Source organism: Garra rufa, chromosome 22 (assembly GCF_049309525.1).
Source record: "Garra rufa chromosome 22, GarRuf1.0, whole genome shotgun sequence".
In the NCBI taxonomy this organism is placed as follows: domain Eukaryota; kingdom Metazoa; phylum Chordata; class Actinopteri; order Cypriniformes; family Cyprinidae; genus Garra; species Garra rufa.
In genome coordinates, this window is record NC_133382.1 from 31074740 (window position 1) to 31102239 (window position 27500).

Here is a 27500-nt window from a genome sequence, read left to right on the forward strand (position 1 = left end):
AATATTTTTACTTTTTAAAATAACTGTTTTCTACTTAAATATAAAAAAAATGCTGCTCAAAAAACATTTATTATTATTATTATGTTGAAAACAGCTGAGTATAATTTTTTCAGGTTTCTTTGATGAATAGAAAGTTCAGAAGATCAGCATTTGTCTGAAACAGATATCTTTTGTAACATTGTCTTTATGATCACTTTTAATCAATTTGAAGCATCCTTGCTAAATAAAAGTAATAATTTCAATAATTATAATATACTGATTTCAAGCTTTTGAATGGTATAGTGTATAATGTTTCAAAAGCTTTTTATTTCAGATAAATGCTGATCTTTGAATCTTTCTGTTCATCAAAGTATCCTGAAAAAAATGTACTCAACTGTTTTAAATATCAGCATACTAGAATGATTTCTGAAGCATCATGTGACTCTAAAGACTGGAGTAAGATACTGAAAATGTAACTTTGATCACAGTAATAAATTCCATTTTAAAATATATTCAAATACAAAGCAGTTATTTTAAATAGTAAAAATATTTCATAATATTATGCTTTTGTAATATTATTCAAATTAATTTAGGCTTGGTGAAAAGAAGAGAATTAAGAAGAGATTAAAACTCTGACTGGTAGTGTATATTTAAATGATATCATCTAATATTTTAAAAACTTAAACTTCAATGTAGTTGCTGTATCTACGATTGCTTTACTGTAATTTAACTATTTTAACTCAAGAGCAGCTTGTACCTTGGGAAGCTCTGTAAAAGTGGCTTCCCAGCATTCTGACAGTTAAGACAGATTTGACTTATACTTTTGAACTTTAAATGCCTGAAGGCTTTTTATATTTGACTAAAACAAAAACCTACATGACGCTTTGCACCCCCCCACCCCCCTCTAGCAAGTTGCGATTTTCCTCATCAGGTTTTTACGGCATCGGAACAGGAACAGACATGTCCTCACATTTCCTTGAATTCTTTATCTGTGGAGATTCATTGGATCAGTCACATCAACGTGCAGAGGGAGCTTTGTGATTAATTAAAGCCATATTCTCATATTCTAGTAAGAGGAGATGAACTCATCTGATTCATTCTTTCTGAGATCACTAGCAGAACAAAACGTCACCAATGATTCTCAAAGCACGTTTTTCATTGTATTGTACAGGTGACATATTCAGAAAACCTGAGTTTAGTCAGCATGTGGGTACCACAGAGCTGCCACACAGAGACATACTCACATGGTAGGCTGAAACCCTTTAATTAACAATCAGACGAATACATACCTCCTTGAAACACAATTTTTGACGCCTACAGGGTGGCTCGCCATTTTTCTGTCAAAGACCAGAGGAGAGAAAGAATAGACAAACCACAGCAAACACAAAGCATAATAATTGTATGATGACCTGTGGATTTCTGATCAAAGAACTCTTCTCTGTTTCTCTTTTGATGTTGCACTGATTAATAAAAGATATACATCTGGCTTTTGCAAATAAGCATAACAAACAGCTACACTCTTAAAATAAAGGTGCTTCACGATGCCATAGAAGAACCTTTTTGTCTAAATGGTTCCATAAAGAATCTTTAACATCTGAAGAACCTTTCTGTTTCACAAAAGGTTCTTTGTGGCAAATAAGGTTCTTCAGATTATAAAAAGGTAAGCAGGAAATGGTTCTTTAAAGAACCTTTGACTGAATGGTTCTTTGTGGAACCAAAAATGGTTCTTCTATGGCATTGCTTGAAGAACCTTCTGAAGTACCTTTATTTTTAAGAGTGTAGAAAGAAGCATGTACTGCAATAAGCAAAGCCAAAACTGCTAACTTCAGAAATTATGGCACAAATTTGCAATAATTTCAATGCACTCGTTAAACTCACTCTTTAGTCTTAAATCTATTGTGTCACATTGCTGTCTGTATGAAGTTTGCATTAAAAGTGCAGACAGCATTTTTTTTTTTTTTTTCAATGTAAAACATCCATCTATTTCAGATAAAACCAGCCCATCTGAATAGTTCAGTCTGTCAATCATTCTGCTTGTTCTGGTTTGCAGACATGGGTTTGGAGGGTGTGTTGACAGCTGAAACAAATCTCAAACTGCATTTATTTTGCATGCCCCGCCTCTAAAAATACTTGGCTGACTTTTGGACAACCTGTGAGGATGAAAATTGCCTGAGAGTGTGGGACGTTGAACTGATCATGAGTTGGCTTCTCAATCCAGCTTCTTGTCACATTGGCAAAATTAATGGAAAACTTATCAGTGTGACCACAGAGGGCATTCTAGAATGACAAGTCATATGACCACAAAGCTCAGCATTTTTTTTTTTCCCTGTGTGGAATAAAGATGGAAAGAGAGAAAAATTTTTTCTCTCATTATTATATGAAACTGGTGCCTTTTATGTTACAAAAGGTCTTAATATTGTATAATCTTATGCATTTTATAGTAAATGAGTTTGTTAATAAAATGCATTGTGCTACTGATATATACACTTCCAGTCAAGTGTTTTAAAAAAAGTATTTTATGTTCACCAAGCCATTTATTTGATATTTGAAAAACAGTAATATTTGGAAATATTTTTACTATTTTAAATAACTGTTTTATATTTTAATATATTTTAAAATGTAATTTATATAAATGTAATTTATATAAATATAACCTATAATCGATCAAATTTTTCCAGGTCAATTATTTCAATTACTTTCCATTTAAAAACACTACTGCGTGTGGAGTCACGTGACCCCGCTCCGTTACGTTGCGTTATTCCTCTATGTCGTCGATGGAGAGCTTAAACAGTATTTATACAGTAAAAAGTATTTACAGGATATACAAGAGTAATTTTATTTAGAAGAGATACTGTTTATTTTCTACTTTTAATATTTATTATTAATTTATAAATAATTTATTTTGTTTCCAAAAGTGCAAGTTATTTATTTTCACTAATTTAAGAAAAATGTGACTTCATTTTAAGCAATGTGTGCTTTAATTTCAGTTGTTCAACACTGATGTTCAATAAATAATCATAGATAGTAGATAGTGTGTGCACCCTTCATTCAAAAATCTCTCACTTGTAATATGTGAGCATATTTACTGTACAAAACTTGTCAGTGAACTATGAGGGCAAAAAAATAAATATTATTTAAATATAATTAAATATAATTTTATTATTAATGAATAAAATAATCGTTCATTAATCGTAATCGGGTTAAAATGTTCAATTAATCGAGATTTTGATTTTAGGCCAAATCGCCCAGCCCTACCTGTGATCAAAGCTACATTTTCAGCATTATTACTCCAGTCACATGATCCTTCAGAAAACATTCTAATATGCTGATTTGCTGTTCAAGAAATATTTTTTTATATTAATATCATCAATATTTAAAACATTTGAGTACATCTTTTTCAGGATTCTTTGATCAGCATTTATCTGAAATAAAAACATTTTTTGTAACATGTTACACTAAACTTTGAATCAATATAATTGTATTAATCTCTTTTTTAGAAAATTTAATATAAATGAATACTTTTATTTAGCAAGGATGTTTTAAATTTATGTTACAAAAGATTTCTATTTCAAATAAATGCTATTCTTCTGAACTTTCTATGCATCAAGGAAACCTGAAAAAAAAAAAATCTGTATACATTACAAAAGATTTCAAGTTCTCTTTAACCTTTTTATTTATCAAAGAATCCTTAATAAAGTGTCAGGGTTTCCACAAAAATATTAAGCAGCACAACTGTTTTAACAATAAGATTGTACATTAGGCACTAAATCAGCATATTAGAATGATTTATGATAAAATATTAAAATATTAATCTAACACTCAAGAGAAAAGTCTGATACCAGCACAAGAATAAATCACATTTTAAAATATAAGAAAGTTATTATTTGCAATAATACTTACCAATATTACCATTTTACTTTTATTTTTGATCAAATAAAAGGCCATCTTGAGCATAAGACGCTTCTTATATATATATATTTTTTTAGTGTCACTAAACCTTGAAATGTATTTTTTTGTTGATGCATTAATAATAATAACAATAATAATAAAAGAGTATATTAAGGACTCTAATTGTATCTGTTTCATAGAATTGCCCTCCTCAGTTAAATAAAGATGATCATAAATTGAAAAGAAACTGATAAAATAGCATTTGAAAGTATAAGAATTTAGGACAAATGAGACATAAAGAGAATAGTGCAGATGAAAAATATCTCCGCCGGCCATGAAAAATGGTATTTTCAAAAGTTTTTACTTGTACTTTCATCTCATGGTCATGTCCACTCTCTGATATCTACCGTTATAACATACGATGGCTGGGAACATTCATTTGGATGAATGAAGCAGGCGAAGTGGAGAAATTTGGGTGGCATCCAGCAGTCATCTTTTTGAAGGAGTACACTTGAGGACAGAACTAAAAAAAAAGTCAGTTCTCAAATGTTTCAGAAGTTCATTAACATGCTTGTTTTTTGCATTTTTGTTGTTGGAAGTTTAAGGAAACATGTCCGGGTCACATTTTGCGTCAAAAGAATAACGTATTTCAAACATTTCAAATTATATTTTTGCAATTTAACAATCCCTTATTATTATCATCATCATCATCATAATCATAGGTGTCCATAACTATTTTTTGCAGTTTTACACAAAAAAAAAAAAAAAAAAAAAAAAAAAAAAGATTTACAAATTTATACTATTTTTTTTTTACTATTTAAGTGACATTTCATTCACACTGACAGGAGTAGGAAAATGTGATCAGGCACAGCCTTAACATTGTTTTTTTTTTTTTTTTTAGGTTTTGACAATTTAATTCTACAATCTACAAAGTATTTATATAGATTAACTGAACTAAACCAAGGTGAAAGGAAAATGGTAATTTCTGATTTCAGACTGACTGGTCAAAAAAAAAAAAAAAAAAAAAATGAAATCCTGACCATTTTAATGTAGCATATCAAAAAGAAACAGCGAAGATATAAGAGAACTTTTATGTTTGAATCAAACAATATAACGATTACAGGCAAATCAGCAGTGTTATCCATTCTGTATACAGTGGTCACAAGACAAAACAACCAAAAAAAAAAAAAAAAAAAAACACAACCCACACACACACACTCATACACATTCATCATCATCTCCACCTTACAAAAATGATACGAGAATAAAACCAGAAGCCCAGAAAGCAAAGCAACAGACCCCCGCCACTATCTGAAGCCTGTGGAAAGCAAAGCATGTCTTATGACAAAGCAGCGTGGGTTTTGTAGTTTGTTTTTAAAGTAGGTATTTTTTTTCCTTTTCTTTTTTCTATAGAGAGGCACAAAATCAGGCTTCCGAGTCACAGTGAGGCTTTGAAAGAAGTGTCAGCTACGTGTGTTCAGACTTTTATATAACGCTCACATGCAGACACGTACACACACACACACGCTCTCGCAAATGACCACACGCTCATACCTGCACACCACCTTAAAATTAAAAAGAAATTGTCAAGTTTCCAATGAGAAAAACAGCAGTTACAACACATACAGAAACTGCAGAACACCTCATTACTGTTAATACATATGCACTGTGTATAATAATAATAATAAAATAATAATAATGATAATTATAATAGAATTTCCAGTTGGATTACAATTGAAAAGAGTGAGAATTTTATGATTGGCTCAGAACAGAGAGGTCTAGATGTAGCCAACAGATACCTTTTGCCCCAAATTACCTTGGTTTAGACGAATAGCATATAAAGCACACAAGCGTTTACACCCATTTACTCACACACACAGTTCATGGAGGGTATGTGAAAAGCGCTCTTTTCACTTCTGGCCGTTAACGTCTGATACAAGGACCAGCTCTGCAGGCCTAAACCCTCACTACTACGACAGCATTTATAAACTGATCCGAGATTAGCCTTTAGTGACACAAACGCACCAATCAGTCTTTGCAAATTCAGAAAAAAAAGAAAGATGCTCCATTCATCCACTTTAATAACCATCACTCCTTACAGCCAACACAGAATATTGTCCTCATGTACTCATTCAACAAATTCAAGAAATATTTTTTGAGTATATATACATATCTAGATAATAGATAAATATATCTATACCACTCTCTCTCTTTTTTTCTCTTTTTTTATTTTTTTTTTTTTTATATTTTTTGAAGAACCGGACGTTGTAGGGGGTGGGTAACATTTCTTGAATACTTTAAGAATTACATTGAAGTGCCACTGGGGAAACTCAACAGACATCTATAACAGACTCACCTGATGCTAAAACTGCTTTTTGGATTGAGAGGTAAAGCTGGAGGAGGACTGGGATTGAACAATAGATGAAGTTTGACTTGGGACTGTAAAACCTTTTTAATGCACATGTATGCACATACAGGCAGGCGAAGAATTCACACATGCACACACTCGCTCGCTCTCGCACACGCACCCACACATACGTGCACACACGCGCTGAGATTCCCGTCCCATGCCCTACTCCGTGTGTTTCTAAGAAACGCCCCGCCCACCCTCAGTTTTCGGTGTTCTTTCTCCCAGACCCTCCTGAGTGCCTGTGCACTGTTGGCTGCTGAGGTGGGCGTGTCTTACAGGTGTTAGTCTTGCTATTGGTGCTTTTTCTGAAATAGTCCCATCTCCCCCCCGCGGCAACACGTCAGTTTTGCCGAGAGGGACGCTCTCAGTCCCCAAGGATGCTCTTCACAAAGCTAGCGACGTCGGTGTCTTTGGAGTCATGGAGGGTGAAAAAGGGATGTTGCTGGGTGTGGAAAAGATTTTAAACATCAATATCGTGGCAAATCATGTGCTCAATGCTAATTTTCTTTTTTTGTACACAAATAATGGACATGAATGTAAAAATGCATATTATAAATTATATTATTACTGAATAGTTAAACTGCCTGCTGTTCTTTTGTGAATTTGAACCCTTTCCAACAATGACTATGATTTTAAGATCCATCTTTTTACACTGAGGACAACTGAGAAGACTCATATGCAACTATTACAGAAGGTTCACTAATGCTCCAGAAGGAAACAAGATGCATTAAGAGCTGGGGGTGAAAACTTTTGAACAGAATGGAGATGTGTACCTTTTTCTTATTTTGTCTCAATATCTTTTTTTTTTTTTGTAGTACTGCCCTTCAGAAGCTACAGAAGATAGTTACATGTTTTCCAGAAGACAAAAGTCAAATTTACCCTGATCTACAGATTCAAAAGTTTTCATCCTCTGGCTCTTAATGGATTGTGATTTCTATTCCTTTTGGAGCATCAGTGAGCGTTTGAACCTTCTGTAATAGTTGCATATGAGTCAAGCAGTTGTCCTCAGTGTGAAAAGATGGATCTCAAAATCATACAGTCATTGTGGGAAAGGGTTCAAATACACAAAAATGCTGAAAAACCAAAGAATTTGTGAGACCTGAAAGAATTCTGAAGAACAGCAGGCAGTTTAACTGTTCAGGACAAACAAGGGACTCATGAACAATTATCACTAAACAAAACAAACAACAAGAAAAAAAAAAAAAAACAGCTGTGGATCATTCAGGCAACAACACAGTATTAAGAATCAAGTGTGTGTAAACTTTTGAATTGGGTCATTTTTATAAATTCAACTATTATTTTCTCTTGTGGACTATATGTAAATGTCTTATGCTAAATATCTTATTCAGGTCAATACTTAAAAAAAAAACATGCATTTGTATGACCCCTCTTAATTTGGTAAAATAATTAACATTTTGCAGATTCTGCAAGGTGTATGTAAACTTCTGACCTCAACTGTATGTATGCATGTATATAAACACACATATACATATATATATATTAATTCACAATAGTTTTAGATAAAATATAGCAAGTCAAATTGTTGTTCAGCATCAGATGACTACTTCATGGTATTAATACAGAGAAGGCACAAGTTTGCATCGAAAGCACAAGTCTGACACCTAAAGGACAATTCAGGGAAGTGTTTGTTAAAAAAGAAAGCTGTTTCAGCATCAAACTCACCATTAGTTCTGTGTAAGTTGGCCGCTCTTTGGAATTCTTCCTTAAGCTGCAACACAACCAGAGAAAGCAAAACACATACATGTTAGAAACGCAATATGAATTAGAAGAACTGCAGCAGGAACACGCAAAAACCTCAATGCAGCAAACTGTGGCCACGAGTACTTCCCCTCACGATGTGAAAGAGAGGATGCAATCAGGGTTTCTACATCCTGTTCACTTTCCTACTACACAATGCAGAGTCAAGGTACATATAGAGTGTGTGTGTGGCTCTAAGCTGCATTTAAATGTGTGTGTTTTCACTTTCACGAAACTATGTGGTGTCAGCATTGTTTCGGAGAAATGCAATGCAATTCTACTGAATCTGGAGTCATGATCATCCCACAAACACGATTCACAAGTAAAACATCCTGTCTACTTATAGGCTTCATTTGCATATTAATATCGACCTTGTATGATGAAATCACAAGTGTGCATTACGGTTCAGGACAGTTTAGTCCTTTAAGAATGTCAGGATGATGATTTACTCTATGGTTCAAATGTTTGGTGACAATAGGATTTTTTAAAATGTTTTTAAATGAGGAAAAATAGTAATATTGTAAAAATATTTTATGAAATTTAACTTCCATTTCAATACATTTTAAAATTTGAATGCATTCCTGTAATGCAAAGCTGAATTTTCAGCAGCAATCTTTTTTTTCTTCTTCTTGTTTAATGTACTTTTTGTATTTGTGGTGCAGCCAGTCAAAGTTAAAAATCTTTGATCTGATAAGTGTGCAATTTTGTGTAACAGCTCGCCCACCATTGTGACGTGAAGTCCACAAACTCGGGTGAGAAGCGGTCTGCAGGCAGCTGAGGCGACGGCTCTTCGACCACCTGCTTGAGCTGCTGAAATGGCGTTCCCCATGAGTCATAGGGAAACCGCAGAATGGCCAGCTCGATCTGACAAGATGAAAAACAAACACACGTCACAACACAACCATAATGTGCCATGCAACACAGGAAGCACTGATTTTTTTTTTTTAGGTAACAATCAGTAAATAACAGAGAAAGAGCCTTTTTATAGATAATTTATAAATTCATATACATGTAAATGTTTTATATTGCCTTTATATTTACATCAAATTTCTTAAAAAGTCTTAACATATTTACACTGCCTCTCAAATCTTACTGATCCTCTTTGGGATCAGTAAGATTTTTAATGTTTTTAAAAAAAGTCTCTAATGCTCAAAGTTCTATTTATTTATTTGAACAGAAAAGACAAGTAATGCACTGCAGTACTGCAATTTTTGAATGCACTTTCAAATATAATTACTTTCTGTGATTTTTATCAGCCAATACTCCAGTCTTCACTGTCATGATCCTTCAGAAATCATTCTAATATACTGATTTATTAGTTTTATTATCAGTGTTGGAAACAAATTTTTTTTTTTGGAACCTGTGATACTTTTTTTCTTTGATGAATAAAAAGTTAAACAGCATTCATTCAAAATAGAAATCTTTTCTAACGAAGTCTTTACTCTCATTTTTTATCAATTTTAACACATCCTTGCTGAATAAAAGTATTCATTTATTTCAAAGAGAGAGAGAAAGAAAAAATTTACTGACCCCAAACTTTGAACAAGGTGTTTCTATTTTAAATAAATGTTGTTCTTTTTAATGTTTTATTTATCAAAAAATCCTAAAAAAGTATCACAGGTTGCAAAAAAAAAAAAAAAAAAAGCATATTAGAATGATTTCTGAACGATCATGTGACACTGAATCCTGGAGTAATGATGCTGAAAATTCAGCTTTGCATCACAGGAATAAATTATATTTTAAAGTATAAAAAAAATACAAAACCACTTTTTTTAAATTGCATTAACATTTTTCAATTTTACTAATTTTCTATATTTTTAAATCAAATAAACGTAGCCTTGATGAGCAGAACAGTCTCTTTTAAAAAGCATTAAAAAATTAACTTTTGAGCAGCAGTGTAGCTGTAACAAAATTAAAGTCATTAACACTGAATAAATGTTTTAATCAAATGACAATCCTGATATTTATACATAAAGTCAGTTTGAGTGCACACCAAGTATCTTGTATTAATAAAAACAACACTGCATAACGTCATAGATTTAAAACAAATAATCTATGTAACCAAGTACCCAAGGTTGCTCAGACGTACCATTGTGATTCCTAAACTCCAGATATCAGACTTGACGTTGTAGCCTTTCTGATTGGTCTCTGGGTTGATTCTCTCAGGCTGTGAATGAGAGAGAAATATGACTGATTAAAATGATTGTGGGCAAAAGAGGAAGTGCGGTTTGATAAGTAGGCTAGCGAGATAAGCAGGCCTGAGAAAGTGCCATAAAATATGTCACTTTTGCTCTTATTATTGCTCTTACTATATTCTCTTCTTTATGACAGAAGATACAAGTCTCATTTAGATGTGAACATTCAAAGCTATATACAGAGCTACATGAACACTGGCTCAGTGAGCTAAAGTGTAAGGTGTGGAGAACTCTACAGAGCATGCACACTTTATCAATGTCTCAATATGTGTTTTTAAACAGCTCATATCTAACTCATTACAGAATACAGTAGACAGTTTTATTATTTGTGTCAAAAATAGTCAAAACACTTGAAATAGCAAAACTAAATTCAGCAGTTTCACTGCCCCTAAATGCTTAAAAACCAACATTTTAACCATCTTAAAATTGACAAATACCTAAAATAAATTAATATATTTAAATATAAAACTTAAATCTTACATTTTCTATTTTATTAGCCTGTATTATAAATGCACACATTGACAACATATGCAAAATAAGAAAATGCAACCCTGCAACTCTAACCCTGATTTTTATATTTATTTGGAAATATATTGCTGTAATTGTAAACAGCTCATGTCTAATTCGTAACTACAGTATGTAGTTTAGATATTTGTGACCCTGGACTACCAAAAAAAAAAAAAAAAATTATAATCTAATCTTTTATGACAAAAATCATTAGGATAATAAGTAAAGATCATGTTGTAAATTTCCTACTGTAAATATATCAAACTTAATTTTTTGATTAGTAATATGCATTGCTAAGAAATTCATTTGGAGAACTTTAAAGGCAATTTTCTAAATATTTAGATTTTTTTGTACCCTCAGATTCCAGATTTTCAAATAGGGATTTCTCGGCCAAATATTGTCCTATCCTAACCTATTCACACATCAATGGAAAGTGTATTCACTATAAAAAAATCTAAAATGTTCATAATATTTAAAAGACATCAAAAAAAAAAAAGACAATTTAACTATATTATTTAACAAATACTTAATGAAAATATTAACTAGTGCCCTATAAAATCAATCTTATTTTTTCCTAAATTATTTTTTTTTTTAGTTTAAAAATTTAATTAATCAAAAAGCATGTCTAATTAATTGAAATCAACAACCTTATACAATTTAGCAGCAATTTATTAAACGTTAAAAAAAAAGTTACATTTTAAGGCCCTATGAAATATGTTTTATTTTTTTGTCAAATTCAGTTTTATTTTTTACCAAACACGAGTGTTCCATTAATTTTCTGGATTGCATTTAAATAGTTTCATGAAATTTTAAATACTCAAATCAAAAAATTATTTTCTTTCTTTCTTTCTTTTATTCTTTCAGAAATACTGTGTCGTGTATTTACATTTTTCTGGTAAATATTTTTTTTTGGTAAATATTCCTTAAATTCATGTTTTAATCATAATTACTAGTTTTACAACTATCATTACATTAAGCAACATATTTCTGTCACAGTTTCTTCAAGTTAAAAAGATTTTTATTTTGACCTTTAAGTTTCTGTTTGTATATATAATGATAGTTTTTCTCAAAAGAAACAGTAAAATACTCATGAAGTGACTCTCAGAACACTTCTAGAGTTTGTTTATGTGTTCATATACTCATCTATTGAGGTGGAAGAGGCTAAAAACACCTTGTGTCGCACGCTTCAGTATGTGTATAGTAAACAAAACCATGTGTTTGCGCTGGCTTAACATTCAGACACTAGTCCATAGAGTTGATTTAGTGTACTGACCTACGTTTGATTTATCCAAAATTTAGCAAATTCTGTAAAATTACACGATATACAGGAAATATTATTTTTATGACTGTCCACGTTTTCAATATCACAAAAACCATAGGGAAAACACACAGAAAAACAACACACAAAATAGGAATTATTATTCAAACCCTAAATATTCAGATTAATTTAGAAATACTGCTTTAAATGTGCTTCTGTATATTGTTGTTAACGGACTATGAAGATGAACATTGGGGGGAAAAAAAAAAAAAAAAAAAAAACCTGCATAATTAAATCTAACTTTTTTTTTTTCTTCTTGCTTACCGCCATGTATGGCTTGCAGCCGGCGTCCATTGTCTTTGCCACTGAATCCACGAGGTACCCGCTGATGCCAAAATCACACATTTTCACCTGACCCTGCATGTTTATCAGGACATTAGAGGGTTTCACATCTGGAGAAAGAAAGAAAACAGAAAAATCAGTTGCTGGCATCATAAACAAGCAAACATATGATACTGTATTTGAGCCGCAGCTCACCTCTGTGTATCACTGACAGGTTGCTGTGGAGATGCTCCAATGCTTTCACAATCTGCAACGGCAATATAAAATATCAGGCTTATTACAGATCTGCAGGAGCTCGGCTTTACACCGCATTAAAATGATCGTAAATGCTTAGGAAGTGGGCATGCAATAAAAAAAAGAAACATATTAAGCATTAAATCAGTATAAAAGACATTTCATGTCAAGTTTCTGCTCAATACCGACAATGAGGTGGTACTTACAGAAACTGTGATTTTGCCCAGGATGTCCTCTGGGATGTTCATACCCTTCTCATGCACCTGCTTATAGAACTTATCCAGAGAGGTGTCCATCAGCTCCATGCAGATCCACACGTCACCCTGACAACACAATGAGCCAATCAGATTAGAGCTGGGATCTCAGACATAACAACAATCTGACATAAAAATGAGACAGCAGGAAATGACTAAACACATTCCCATTGTAGGACTTCCTGTGGAACTTTTCTTTCAGATCAAAGTACAATAGTGGAGTTGAGACATAGGGAACCTGATTTAGATAACTGGGCTTGCTCAGCCTTTAGCCGGTACAATTACCACTCTGAACTCTGGTATTAAAACAGCTGCAAATGCTAGCAGGTAAATGAGATGACTGCTCAGATGTTTGGATGTACCTCTCTGAACAGGGCTCCATAGAAGGTAACAGTATAAAAGCAGTCGACTGTTCTCATTGAGATGTCCAGATCCATTAGCAGCCGTTTCTGCTCCTGTGTGTTTACTGTGGCCCGGATTCGCTGTAAAATAAAATGGGTCAGGGAAATGAGCAATAATATTGTAAAAGCATGAAAATGAGAGCTTCAGTTCTAGATGCTAATAACACAGAGTATATGTGACCACAAAACCAGCCATGAGTGTCAAAATAGGCTTTTTATTGATGCATGGTTTGTTAAAATAGGACAATATTTGGCTAAGATACAACCATTTGAAATTATGCAATCTGAGGGTGCAGAAAATTCAAAATATTGAGAAAATTGCCTTTAAAGTATTCAAAATTAAATTCTTAGCAATGCAGATTACTAATAAAAAATTAGGTTTTGATATATCTACAGTAGGAAATTCACAAAATATCCTCATGGAACATGATCTTTACTAAATATTTTTGATTTGTAGCATAAAAGAAAAATCAATAATTTTGACCCATACACCGTATTTTTGGCTATTGCTACAAATATTCCAGTGCTTCTTAAGACTGGTTTTGTGGTCTAGGGTCGCACATTTTCTGGCAGAAGGACACTTAATTCAGCTTGACCTGAACAACGCTAGAATAAAAAAAAAAAATTAAGGACACTTTATTAATAACTTAAATGTAGGGCTCGGGGTTTTTTTCCCGATTTTATCAGTTAATTTGAATTGAATGTTTTGCAACCATTTTATTTTTTAGAGATCAAAGAATCATGGTTTTTAAATAGAAATAATACCAAACGTTAGAATTAGACACTTTGACAATATGCCAATGATAACAGTTAATAGAAAAGAACGATTCAACCGCTCATTAGGCGCCATTCACACAGAATGTGTTGTGTTTGTGTTGACAAGGATGCAACGAGGGCAGTGGAATAGGAAAAACATGCAAGAAGATGGGAGTGATCTTCTTTTAACTTGAGTGCCGCGTTTTTAGAATGCCGTTTAATGCATGAGACGCTGCAAGAGACGCGAGTGCAACAGTCAAACGTTTTCCTAAAAAAAAAAAAAAAAAAAAACACAACATAATTTCTTTGCGACTGAAGAAAGACAGACAAACATTTCGGATGACACGGAGGTGAGTAAATTACAGGAAATGTTTATTTTGGAAGTGGAGTAATCCTTTAATTCCTCTCATGCAAGCGCAGAATGCACATATTAGTTTGCTTTATGAATGCAGTCGGCTGTGCATCTTTTTGGTCCAGACGTTGCCGGCGTGAGTCGACAGCACCGTCGGCTTTTGTCGCCGCTAGTTCTTTGAAGTCAGCTTGGTGTGTCCCAGCCTTAATGAGACTGATTTGGTTTAATAGGGATTAAAAATAAGGAGTGGGTGGATTTTTATCATTGTTGGGTGGTTGTGTTCACACACTGCCAACACACTTTTATGTCTAAACATTCATGTAAAAGTGGATTTTGCATAATAGGTGCCCTTTAAAGCAAAATAAGGAAAATGCTACGAGTAGGACAATTAAATCTTGCCCACCTCTGTTGACCTGTCCAAAGTTAAAAAACTTCAAGTTGAGATATTAAAGGGATAGTTCACCCAAATAATGAAAATTTGATGTTTATCTGCTTACCCCCAGGGCATCCAAGATGTTTGTTTCTTCAGTAAAACTCCAAAAAAAAAGAAAAAAAAAAAAAGAAAGAAGATTTTAACTCAAACCATTGCAGTCTGTCAATCATATAATGGCAGTCAAAGGGCACCAAATCTTTGAGAGTCAAAAAAAACGTACACAGACAAAACCAAATGAAACCCTGCGGCTTGTGACTATTTCTTCAGCTTGGGCTAAACACATAATTTTTGCTTGGTTGGAACAGCAGCTACACTAATTATTTCTCTATTTGTTTCTCTGTTTCTGCCACGGGATTCCCATCCCAATTACACAAGATTAAGTCTGGATTCAGAAAACCCAAGAAGAGATGATGACAACCCCTCAGAGAACCGCCGATGATGCCAGCCTTGAAACAACATACAGCACTACACAAATTTTCTACAAGTTTAATTGCAACACAATCACTACACCATTATTATTTTTAATATTTATATCATATGTACATCAACTTGACATACAGTAGTCACCACTAATAAGCTACTAAATATATTATAGTAGCCTACATTTTTGTACAGCTGCTTTGCAACTATTTGTATTGTGAAAAGCGCTATACAAATAAACTTGATTTGAATTGAATTGATACATTCAGGTCTTAACATACAAATACTTGTCAACATACTTGTCTGCTATAACTGTCACTTTATTACACTTATTAATTTGCACTACTCTGTCTGGTTTGCACTGTTTGCACTGTGCCATGTGCCCTTACTTGTATATTGTTTTTTTTATATGTATAATTGTATTTATTTGTATTTTTAAATTCCAACCTTTTGTATTTAATGGTACGTGTATGCACCTAGGGTCTGAGAATAACGCAACTTCAACTCTCTGTATGTCCAGTACATATAGCAGAATTGACAATAAAGTTGACTTTGACAAAACAGTTGGTCTGTGCAAAAAATCCTCAACAGTATTTATATTACTGTTTACCTCTGATTCACTGAAATGTTCAACTGTTTTGAGCGCGTTCACAACAGCCGGCGCGTGACACATGACGCATATCAACGTGATCTGCCATAGTAGATAGCGTATACGTCACGTATTATTTACACAGTGCATAGCAGCTACTCAAAATGGTAATTACTTGTGCTTATCCTGATTCTGACAACCGATTAAAATCTAAAAGATTACGTTTCCTTGTGCGAACTCATCCGGGAGTGTTGACTTTTCTCCGACTACTACGCCAGAGCATGTTGACGCGTTACGCTCCGGCTGTTGTGAACGTGCTCAATACAGTTGAACTTTGCGGTGAATAAGAGGTAAATAAAATAAATACTGTTCAGGTTCTTGCACAGACCGATCGTTTTGTGTCTTAACACCTCAATGTATCGTCACGAGCCGCAGGGTTTCATTTGGTTTTGTCTGTGTATGCTTTTTTCACTCTCAAAGATTTGGTGGCCATTGATTGCCATTATATGACTGACAGACTGCAACGGTTTGAGTTAAAAATCTTTGTTTGTGTTCTACTGAAGAAACAAAATCACCTACATCTTAGATGCCCTGGGGGTAAGCAGATAAACATCCAGTTTTCATTTTTGGGTGAACTATCCCTTTTAACAGCAATATTTCCCACATGAGGCCTGTATGAACTCACCTTTACTGCCATTATTACGCCACTTGGGACATGTCTCATCTTGTCCACCACTCCATATGCCCCTCGCCCCAACTCTCCAATCTGCTCCAAATCATCTGCCTTCACCACAAAGTTCTGTTCACAACAAAACACACATTAAATTATTGTGGTATTATATGTGACCCTGGACCACAAAACCAGTCTCAAGTCGCTGGGTTATATTTGTAGCAATAGCCAAAAATACATTGTATGGGTCAAAATTATTGATTTTTCTTTTATGTCAAAAATCATTAGGAAATTAAGTAAAGATCATGTTACATTAAGATTTTTTGTAAAATTCCTACTGTAAACCTATCAAAATGTATTTTTTGATTAGTAATATGCATTGTTAAGAACTTAATTTGGACAACTTTAAAGGTGATTTTCTCAGTATTTTGATTTTTTTGCACCCTTAGATTCCAGATTTTCAAATAGATGTATCTCGGCCAAATATTGTCCTATTTTAACAAACTATACATCAATAGAAAGCTTATTTATTATTTATATATGTCAGTTTTGTAAAATTTAACCTTATGACTGGTTTTGTGGTCCAGGGTCACATATGAACTTGAAGAAAAAGGATGGACAAATTGGAAACAAAACAAAGCCTGCATTCCAAACAGTCTGAAAGACATCAAAAAAAAAAAAAGGCACACAAGCTGATTGTTTCCTATGAGGTATAAAGAATGGAAGCACGCTATTCCTGGAGATAACTGGAGATTTTCCTATCCCTGTTTCAGCTCGCCATCACTAGCAATCACAACAAACGCCTTAAACCTGAAGGCAACAAACTCGGCTCCTCAGAAACCTTCACAAAAGCTTATACGTGCCAACCTGAGTTTATCAAAAAACTAGTAAGTTACTTGCTCTTCGGGTTTGGTTGCAAGACAAAAAGCCTTAATCTTTGCCAATGGAAAATTCCACTTATTTGATGAGTTTAAAATAAATATTTTTACAGCCTGAGAGGCAGTAAAGTACATTCCAGGCTGCCTACAATCAGACGTATTCAAAAGGGCTGTAATGTGCACTGGGCCATTCTTTACAACCCGCCGGTCTCTCACCAAAGCCAAGATTTTGTATCAAGCCCAGCACAGGAGTTACATCACCATAAAAAGCAATGTAAAATATGACATTTGAAAAGATATGTTTATCACCTTAGCACGAGAATGCAAATCACAACAACGCTTTGCATACAGGTGACCCAAGGACAGTTCCGCTCATATTGCTTTTTATTACAGATAAGGAAGACATGCAGGTGAAGTGAAACCCTGCAGCATGAAATATTTCCCAGAGAGGCTAGATTTTTTTTATTGCCATGAACAGATTGATGCAGGTTTATTTTTAATAACTAACAGGAGACAAACAGGGTGAAAAAGCATAGAGGACACAAGATTCTCTTTCTTAATTAAAGAAAGGATAATGAAACGTACCTTATCTCCAATAGTAACACAGGCTTTGGAGTCCAGGTCTCTCGGGGGTCTGTGCAACAGAGAAATCCCATTGAGTGTCCTTGTCTGACATGGTAAATGACTTACTAACTAAAGCCAGAATTAATTAGAAAATCTACTTTACTTACACACTCAGACAGAAACATGTTTTCAGCACTGTTTATGAATATAAATGTGCTTTCGGTAACATCAAGAACAATTTAAAACTTAATCAGTGCGTTAAAAATGCATAAAATCTTACGTGGGAGCAGGTTGGGGTTTCTCAAACACCTCTTTTGGAAGCTTGAGTGGTGGCTTCTTTTTACCTGCAGAGAGAAGAAAAGGATAAAATCATCATTATTATGCCTGAGTCAGTTGAGAACTTTTGCATTTGTTAGTAAGATCCTTTTAAGAGAGAAAGAGAGAGAGAGAGAGAGAGAGAGAGAGAGAGAGAGAGAGAGAGAGAGAGAGAGAGAGAGAGAGAGCAAAACTCAACAACTCAACAAAAGCTTTATGCAAGATAAAAAAGCTCAAAAGGCCTGTCTAAACAAAAGAGGCATTCTGAAAGCGTCCTGAGGAATATAGAGCCCTTTCCTTTATTTCTGCTCCCCATGGAATTCCGAGATTCCCTATCGGATGAGCACTTACGGTCAGACAGCGCAAGCGGCTCCAGATCCTGGCTGAGAAAATGCGCAAGAGCGAGAGAGTGCGAGGAGAGAGAGTGCAAGTGTGAAAGAGGGAGGCGAGACGGCAGGGTCAGGTACGTTCTCTCTATCTGGAGGAGATCGAAGGCGCTATCGACACGGTTGTGACCTGTCATCGTGAGTGACACCAGAGTGGGGCAATCCACATACCTCATGCACACAAACAGCACACACCCACCTGACTGACTCCTTCCACTCTGCTAAATGGAAACAAGTAGTATAATGTGTGCTGAATGAGATACTGCAATAAGTATCAACAGTTGAGATTTGGATAAGGATGTCAAATGCTGTACTTCTAAAACAGTTAGTGCTAAAAAGAAAAATCAAACCATTAGTCTCTGCGTAGCATCAGCAGCTCTCAATCTGGTACTTAAATGTTGACTGACTCATAGGCATCTGCTTTTAAATGCTCATGCATGTGTCAGCGCATAGACTGAAAAGGTTCAAACTTCATAAAAAAAAGTCATAAAAATATCTGAAATCTTAAAACAATGTTAATTTTAATTCAACTTTATTTTAAATGAATCAATAAATAAAAGACATTGTATATGCCATAGTTTTTAGATTAATATTTAGCTTTTTTAAATAAAGTTTTACAGCATATTCGTTTTTACTGTCGTTTTAAAAAATTGGTATTGAGAAAAAATATATTTTTTTCACATGTTGTTGTTGTGACAACCTTGTTACAGAATTCAAAGTACTAAAGTAAAAACATGCTTTCTGTGCTACTACCACCAAAAGGAATTGATAAAGTAATAAAACTGAATTACATTTTTTTAAAATTAAAAAATAAAATGTACATTTTATCAAATTGAATATGGTTAAGCCCAGCATCCGGTGTCTGGCTGTTCAAGCAAACAATGGTTTGATTTAGGGCTGGGCGATATGGCAAAAATGTAATCTCGATAATTTTTTCCCCATATTGAACGATAACGATATATATTTCGATATAAGCTGTTGATGTTGCCAGCTTTAAAATAGTATCCCAACAATGACTAAAGCCACAAAAATGAAAGGGTTCATTAAATTACATTTAAAGTATAGTTTATTAACAAAAACAGATTACAGATTTGGCCTTAAAAATTAAAACAACTTACTAAAATAAATTAAAAAAATAAAAGTTGTGACAGAGTATGGTAAATGAGAGTAAATGTACAAAATGTAAACATAAAATTATTGTAAAAACAATTTGTAACACAATTATTTATTTATTTATTATTATTATTAACACAATTGTTTATTTTCTCTATTATAGGTTGAGCTATTTAAATTAGAGGCAACCACTGCATTTTGAAACAATCTACAGTATAAATAACAAAAAATTACGACACGGTTCTTTCTTAACCGTATTAAGTGCAGACAATTCAGCCATAATCTAAGTAGGCTACTCTCTAATATTCAAAGTGCAAATAGAGACGGTCCGGATATTTCAAGCATGATACAGAGCTATAGACATACACAACCTATCATAGCCTACATACTAATAACAGCCTAGATATGTCATGTAGCCTAATTTGCGTGCATTGGGGGGATTAAAATTGCTTTTGAATGCGCGTGCGTTTTTTGCTTTCGGTTTCAGTTTTAACAATCGCGCCAAACTCTCAGCTGAGCTAAGAGTCACTTTTCAGGTAGCCAAACCACTTATATAACGGAATTCGTGCTACCTTTTTTGTCGACAATTTCAACATCTTTGGATAATAACTCGAAGTTAGTTTCACTTTCGTCGCTGCTTCCTCTCTCTTTTTTTTGTTGTCCTGGTGTTAAGTTTGCTTTGCAAAGTGCGGTAGGAAATGAACTTTGTACTTTGACGTGCACACGCACACTGTACGCTGATTGGCTGTTGTCGCATATTTCTGCTGTGTGATTGGCTCTTAGATTAATCCATATCGAGCAAAAAATGTCTAGAGCCTATCATCGTTATTAACATAAATTTGATCGCGATTCGATATGATATCGTTTATCGGCCCAGCCCTAGTTTGATTACATAATAAAGACACAGTAGAAGGTTTAAAGTAGAAATGTACAATTTCTGTGCCACTACCACCACAACAACTGACTAAAATAAAGCAAATAAATCATTAAAATAAAACAAACGACAAGATTAAAAAAAAAGAAGTCTTTAGTCTAGATTTTAAAAAGATGAAAGAACCACTTTTAATCTCTAATGGCAATAAAATAAAATAAAAAGTAAATTTTATTATTTTAATACTGCATGGATTTTTTATTTATTTAATTAAATAATTAAATTAAAAATAAGAAGTCTTTAGCCTAAATTAAAAAAAAAAAGATGGAAGGAGCACTTTTAATCTTTAATGACAGCTAAATTCATTTAAATTACATAAAATTAAATAAAATTAAATAATTTAAAAATAAAACAGTCAATTTTATTCTTTTAATCTTGTATGGCAAATAAAAAAACGATATATAATTTTTTCTTCATCTCTTTTTTTTTCACTAGCCTTCTCTGCCTATTATTATATTGTGTGTGTGTGTATATATATAACACACAATATAATAATAGGCAATAATAGGCAGAGATGGCTAGTGGAAATAAAGAGATGAAGAAACACTTAATCTCTAATGGAAATAAAATAAAATAAAATAAAAATCGTCAGCCTAGATTTTAAATCAAAGCTGAAGGTGGCACTTTTAATCTCTAAAGGCTATAAAATTAAATAAAATCTAAATCTTCAGCCTAGATTTTAAAACAAAGATAAAGGAGGCACTTTTAACCTCTAAAGCCTATTAAATAAAAATCAAAAAATAAATTTAATAAAAAAAATTAAATAAAAATTAAATAAAATAAAAAAAGATTTAAAAACAGATGAAAACGCACTTTTAAATCTCTAAATGCAAATAAAATAAAAAGACAAATAAAATACAATTAAAATGAAAATAGAATAAATGTTGAAATAAAAGAAAGTATATTTCATTACTTAATTTTAATTTCAGCCTAGTTTTAAAAACAGAGACGGAAGGAGCACTTTTATTCTCACATGGCAATAAAATAAAATATGCAAACACACACACAAAAAATAATAATAATAATATTTCCAGAACACTTCCCCATCTGCCATTGGTCAGCCAAACAGATAGTCCCGCCCTAAACGTATGTAGGGCTGATCAACAAACAGAGAAAAGCTGATCAAACACAACAGAGCCAGTGTTTAAAATTTTAAAGATAATCAACACATAAGTGGTCTAATTATAGTTAGTCTCATTAATCTGAAATAAGATAAATTACATAAGCAGCACAAAAAAAAAAAAAATCCACATCACTTTTAACAAATATTCAATGCCTGCACAGATGACTACCAGAGAAAAAAACCCTGCAAAAGGTGTGGCTTCAAAAAAGCCCTGACCACACCATGAGCCCACAGACAGGAAACAAATGCAGAGACACTTCCCATATTGTCACAATTCTACAGAAAATCCGAGCAGCTATTTGCCACTGCAGCGTGAGAAGGGGGTTGTGCATTGTCAACCTTCACCCACAGTCCTGTTGTATGTCCGTTACACTATTGTTACCGGCAAAAAAAGTCGTTCTGAACCTCTCCCACCTGCCTTTACATGCACAACAATAGCAACAGAAAGCTGACACTCAAAAAAAACTCACCAAGGACTCCAATCCCTTTTAAAGCGAGAGTACAAAAACCACAAAATGGTCGCACGCCTCCTGCAGAAAGCACATCGCCGATCACGACTGCCAAAATAACTATGCCCCAACTGGAAATCACTCCCTAGCAACCGACTCAAGCAATGTTCCACGATGAAAGCCCTAATCCTTAAAAATCACACATGCTGACACATTACAGGCCGAAACCCGATAGCTTACTTCAGCCTGATCACATCAGCGATGTAGGCAAAAGGCTGATCTCAGTTACTGGACCTCTGTGTGACTTTGCTAACTTTGTGAAAACTGTTGCATAAGCTTTAAAAACAGCCAGTTCAGATGCTCCAAATATAACAAGTGCCCTTTTAAAAATCACAAGAAAAGTTCCCGTTGTTGGTATCGACTACTGCAATTACAGTCATAAAGCGACCGGAAGTTATTTGTTTTTATCAAGACTTGGCAATTAATAAGCCAGCATGAGCGAACGTTGGCGATGTGACAAAGTTGAGCCGAGGAAAACGGCACATCCACAGCCTACAGCAGTTTTATGTGTCAATGTACAGACAAAACGTAAAGGGAGATGCAGAGGCGGCTCTATCTGTGGGAACATGTCCCGGCGTGTTCTGCAGCGCTTTCATCCATGCTGAAGCCACCATGAAAATTACCAGCTGCATCTAGAACTAAACACATGCATGCAGATAAACACATATTGCATTTATTTCGTTCACGTAAACGAACTCTGTTTGTAAATAAATTGTGCTCTTGAAGTGGTTGGCAATTATTGCTTGCATAACCGAGATAAATAAGGTTTCTTATTCAACAGAACCACTGTACAAAGTGCACAACTAGGCCTGAAAGACCATTTAAAAGTTCAAACTAGGGCTGGGCAACACACTATATCTGCTAGCAATATTAAATTGCAAATAGCAATGTTTTGAGAATTGTGCATTATTTTAGGTCATTGCTTGTGCAGCAAAAAAAAAAAACTTTTGCTATCACTTCTTTTCAATTTAACACAATCTTGCTGAAAACATTAATTTCATATTTCATTTACATTTAATCATTTAGCAAACGCTTATGTCCAAAGTGACAAAACAATCAAAACAACAAAAATATATAATGTATAAAAATTCTTAGAAAATATGTTAGAGTTATTTCAGTTTCAAATCAATGAAAAGCTTTATTTTCATTAATGAAAACAAACTATTTTTTAGATTTGGTTTACAAAACAAAATGCACTACATTTAAGCTATTCCAAACCCAAGGTTGGCCTAAAGCAGCAAACACAAAATTTAAAAACAAAATGTACAGTTAAAGTCATAAGAAATTGCAAATTGTTAATTATTTTACTAAAATAAGAGGGATCATACAAAATGCATGTTATTTTTTTATTTAGTACTGACCTGAATAAGATATTTCACATAAAATATGATATATATATATCCATATATAGTCCACAAGTGAAAAACTGACCCTGTTCAAAAGTTTACATACACTTGATTCTTAATACTTTTGTTACCTGAACATCCACAACTGTATTTTTTTTTGTTTAGTGATAGTTGTTCATGAGTTCCTTGTTTGTCCTGAACAGTTAAACAGCCTGCTGTTCTTCAGAAAAGTCCCACAAATTCTTTGGTTTTTCAGCATGTTTGTGTATTTGAACCCTTTCAAACTATGACAGTATGATTTTAAGATCCATCATTTCATTGAGGACAACCGAGGGACTCATATGAACATTACAGAAGGTTCAAATGCTCACTGACGCTTCAGACAGAAAACACTGCATTAAAGCTGGGGGTGAAAACATTTGAACAGAATGAAGATGTATACATGTCTTATTTTGCCTAAATTTTTCCATTTAGTACTGCCCTTCAGCAGCTACAAAAGATACTTACATGTTCCCTAGAAGACAAAGTAAGTAAAATTTATCCTGAGCATCAGTTAGCATTTGAACCTTCTGTAATAGTTGCATGAGTCCCTCAGTTGTCCTCTTTGTTGAAAAGATGGATCTCAAAATCATACAATCATTGTTGGAAAGGGTTTGAATCAACAAAAATGCTGAGAAACCAAAGAATTTGTGGGACCTGAAAGATTTTTCTGAAGAACAGCAGGCAGTTTAACTGTTCAGGACAAACAAGGGATTCATGAACTATCACTAAACAAAAAAAAACACACAGCTGTGGATCATTCAGGTAAAAACACAGTATTAAGAATCAAGTGTATGTAAACTTTTGAACAGGATCATTTTTATAAATTCAACTATTATTTTCTCTTGTGGACTATATGTAAACGTCTTTTATGTGAAATATCTTACTCAGCTCAGTACTATATAAAAAAACAACATGCATTTTGTATGATCCCTCTTATTTCGATAAAACAATTAACATTTTCCAGATTCTGCAAAGTGTACGTAAACTTTTGACTTCAACTGTATGTGCATAATATCATGCTTGCATAGAGAGAAAAAGACAGTGAGAAGAGGCAAGAGATCAATAGATTACATAATCATGCAGTATTGGCAGGAAACAAAGGTATTGTTCAACAAGTACAGAACGTAAGTCAAGTCTACAATTTTTGCACACCTAGTTCTCCAACAGTTTATATCATTTGAATAAGACTACTAATGTTAACTCAACATTATGTTCAAGGAAAAGGCAAGCACACAGACCAATTCTCATTTTTCGCTGAACTCAGCCTTCTGACGTAATGAAAAGCACACGGTGTCCAGGTATGTCAGACACGCTCGCAAAGCATGTTCGAATTAATCAAATGCCTAATTCATTGCTTCATACATAACACAGAGAGAATGGCACAGAACAGTCATTACTAATGTCTGGCCGGTCCTTTAGCGTCTGGCCCCAGGTGACCGCTAGCTATGCGAATCAGGTACAATTGCTGTCGTGTTTCGCAGTACGGCGTAACATTAACTTTACTGACCCCTGAGGCCCCCTAGCTTGATTTGTAATCTTCTGTCCAGGACTGTGTCTACCATCCACAAAACCCAAGTCTACCAGTTCTAGTCCTCTAGCCCACTCGCACACAGAATTCCAACAATCCCAAGAGTTTTTCAATGGAATTTCAGGGACCCGGAGGAGGGCCGGTGAATTTGAAAGAGAGAGAGAGAGATGAAAATAACTTCTCTTGGGCTGCCGGCTGTTTGGCCCCTCTGACCACACTGGCAGTTTGTAAGACACACTATACTTCCAAAGATGGCAGACCCGTTGGGTTACAGCAGCTGGGGACACTGCTTTAGAACGAATGTCGTCACTGTTTCTCACCGTGCTTCCTCTACTGCTTTCCACTGACAGAGACAGTCCAGGAATGACATGTCATCCTCAGAGACAGATAAAAGCCAGTGGCTTAATGTGCTTGGTTAAAATTGCAAAAAATAAGAAATATAAATATAAAAAAATTAGACACAGACTGCCGTTCAACTGTTGAGTTTATTTAAAAATTCTCTTCTGCTCACAAAGCCTGCATTTATTTGATCCAAAGTACAGCAAAAACAGTAAAATTGAAATATTTTAAATAAATTTGAAATATTGAAATGTTTTTACTATTAAAAATTACCGCTTTCTATTAGAATATATTTCAAAATGTAATTTATTCCTGTGATCAAAACTAAATTTTCAGCATCATTGCTCCAGTCTTCAGTGTCAAATGATCCTTATGAATTTTTTGTTATTGTTATTATTATTATAATCAATATTTAAAAGAGTTGAGTACATTTTTTCAAGATTCTTTGATGAATAGAAAGATCCAAATATAAGCATTTATCTGAAATGAAAAGCTTGAAAAATTATACAGTATACTATTCAAAAGCTAGTCATTAAACTCTAGAAATTAATACTTTTAATTAGCAAGGATGCTTAAAATTGATCAAACTTGACGATAAAGACATTTATAAGGTTACAAAAGATTTCTATTTCAGATAAATGCTGTTCTTCTGAACTTTCTTTTCATCTAAGAAACCTGAAAAAAAAATTCCACTCAGCTGTTTTCAACATAATAAATATTTTTGAGCAGCAAATCAAAATATTAGAATGACTTCTGAAGGAGTAATGATGCTAAAAATTCAGCTTTGAAATCACAGGAATAATTGACATTTTAAAATGGTTATTTTAGATAATATTAAAATAGATTTAATATATTTTACATTTATATTTTAAATATATTAAATAAGTAAATTTATTTTTAACGGTCATATTTTTGTAATTTCTTTACTGTAATTCTGACCAATTAAAAGAAGCCTTGATGACACCTCTTTAAAAAAAACAATTTTAAAAACAGAGCTGAAACAACTAAACTGGGGGGGGGGGGGGGGGATGAAAAAGAACAAAAATAATTGTTACATTTTTAGATGTGTACTGCAGTACTGAAAACCTCAAAAAGTGATTTCATAGTACTAATAAACAGAAATGTGTTTTTGCAAAATCGCATTTTTACCTAAAAATGTATTTGAATGGCAAGGACCACAGAATGAGCCAGATTAGAAAGTGCACAAGCTAAATTGAGAGCACTTCTTACTAAAAGCTTTAAGGTAGATCACACAAGCTTTGCGTGCTTGGCCGTGTGAGTTCTGACAGACTGCTTGTTTGAGAGATGTTTTCCACAGTGTATAACTTCACACTGATATATTACTGTAACTGCAGATGTTATAAAGTCAAATTCAAGCAGGTACAATTTAACAAAACAGTTTGTTCTACCAGCAAGCATGTCACCATTACTTTTGTATACTACTGCACACTTGTCCGATCGAAAGTGTACATATGCATCAACCAGATGGATGCAGTTTGGGATAGCAGACCTGTCCAAAATGGCAACATTACTCAAACCAACCAGTTTGAAAACAGTTATTTTTGCAAGTGCAACTGGTGACATTAGCAGCACAAATTTACCTTTAAGTGCAATCTAATAATACGTGCAGGTATATTTTTGTATGCATATACAGTTGAGGTCAAAAGTTTGCATACACCTTGGAGAATCTGCAAAATGGTAATTATTTTATCCAAAATAAGAGGGATACAAAATGCATGTTATTTTTTTTTATTTAGCACTGACGTGAATAAAATATTTCACACAGAAGATGTTTACATATACTCCACAAGAGAAAATAATAGTTGAATTGATAAAAAAAAACAACCCCGTTCAAAAGTTTACATACACTTGATTCTTAATACTGTGTTGTTACCTGAATAATCCACAGCTGTTTGTTTTTTTGTTAAGTGATAGTTGTTCATGAGTTCCTTATTTGTCCTGAACAGTTAAACTGCCAGC

The 27500-nt window shown here is 33.7% G+C and overlaps 1 protein-coding gene across 2 annotated transcripts in view; it reads right to left on the bottom strand.

The window, feature by feature from the left end:
* Window positions 1-4944: 4944 nt before the first annotated feature.
* map2k6 (mitogen-activated protein kinase kinase 6) overlaps window positions 4945-27500 on the bottom strand; it is a 30753-nt gene continuing 8197 nt past the window's right edge. Inside the window, exons 1-12 of one of the 2 annotated variants that reach the window (XM_073827769.1) lie at window positions 22227-22259; window positions 18169-18232; window positions 17910-17958; window positions 16462-16575; window positions 13188-13307; window positions 12778-12894; window positions 12533-12584; window positions 12320-12447; window positions 10125-10202; window positions 8760-8899; window positions 7961-8006; window positions 4945-6719 (exon numbers count right to left, since the gene is read on the bottom strand). In XM_073827769.1, coding sequence (XP_073683870.1) covers window positions 6642-6719; window positions 7961-8006; window positions 8760-8899; window positions 10125-10202; window positions 12320-12447; window positions 12533-12584; window positions 12778-12894; window positions 13188-13307; window positions 16462-16500 — 798 coding nt within the window. In that variant the 5' untranslated portion in view covers window positions 16501-16575; window positions 17910-17958; window positions 18169-18232; window positions 22227-22259 and the 3' untranslated portion in view covers window positions 4945-6641. Of the gene's footprint in view, window positions 6720-7960; window positions 8007-8759; window positions 8900-10124; window positions 10203-12319; window positions 12448-12532; window positions 12585-12777; window positions 12895-13187; window positions 13308-16461; window positions 16576-17909; window positions 17959-18168; window positions 18233-22226; window positions 22260-27500 lie in introns of those variants that run through there. The other variant, XM_073827768.1, reaches the window with a different exon arrangement.